General features: G+C 30.4%; 1 gene segment (V, D, J or C); it reads left to right on the forward strand.

Moving 5' to 3' along the window:
• The window catches only part of LOC123958677, a 3,800-nt gene extending 3,768 nt beyond the window's left edge, over positions 1-32 (forward strand). Inside the window, 1 exon segment of the C gene segment in view lies at positions 4-32. Within this exon segment, the coding sequence occupies positions 4-32 (29 nt within the window).
• Positions 33-648: the final 616 nt, after the last annotated feature.

The following is a 648-nucleotide window of genomic DNA, read 5'->3' on the forward strand; positions in this document are numbered from 1 at the left end:
CAGCAGACCTGAACAAAAACCTCAGTGCCTGAACACTTGTAACATGAAGCCACCAGAGGAGGAGCCCTCAGACCACTAATGACTTCAATACCTGTTCATTGATACAGAGAGAAACAGACAGTAGTAAATTAGTACTAAAACGTATAACAAACATAGCATAGTTTAGCATAATAATAATAATAATAATAATAATAATGAGTGGAGGCATTTTCTAAAAAGTATCTAATTAATGACATCATTATTTCAGTGGACAATTTGTTTTAAAAAGCTCTTCATCTAACAAGAAATGAAACATAAACATTTACTTCTTATACCGCTTTTGCAACTTTTTATTAACATAAAATAAGACACATTACAGTGCATTAACTCTGACTAATGTTCAATTTGACCTATTCAATAAGATGGAAAAATATTCTAATAATCTTTGAATTATTCTTAATGTGTTAAAAGTGAACCGTGTGTGTGTCAGATATTTCTTTCAATAGAATGAAAATCAGATTAAGAGGGTTAGAAATAAAATATAATGTCACCTCATGTTTGTCGTGATGGAGTTGTGTGAGACAATTCATTAAGGAAGTTTCACATTTAGAATGCTTAAATCAAATTTATTTGGCTGGTGGTGTTGTAACTCGTACATTATTGTTTTAA

Source organism: Micropterus dolomieu, linkage group LG02, assembly GCF_021292245.1.
Source record: "Micropterus dolomieu isolate WLL.071019.BEF.003 ecotype Adirondacks linkage group LG02, ASM2129224v1, whole genome shotgun sequence".
In the NCBI taxonomy this organism is placed as follows: domain Eukaryota; kingdom Metazoa; phylum Chordata; class Actinopteri; order Centrarchiformes; family Centrarchidae; genus Micropterus; species Micropterus dolomieu.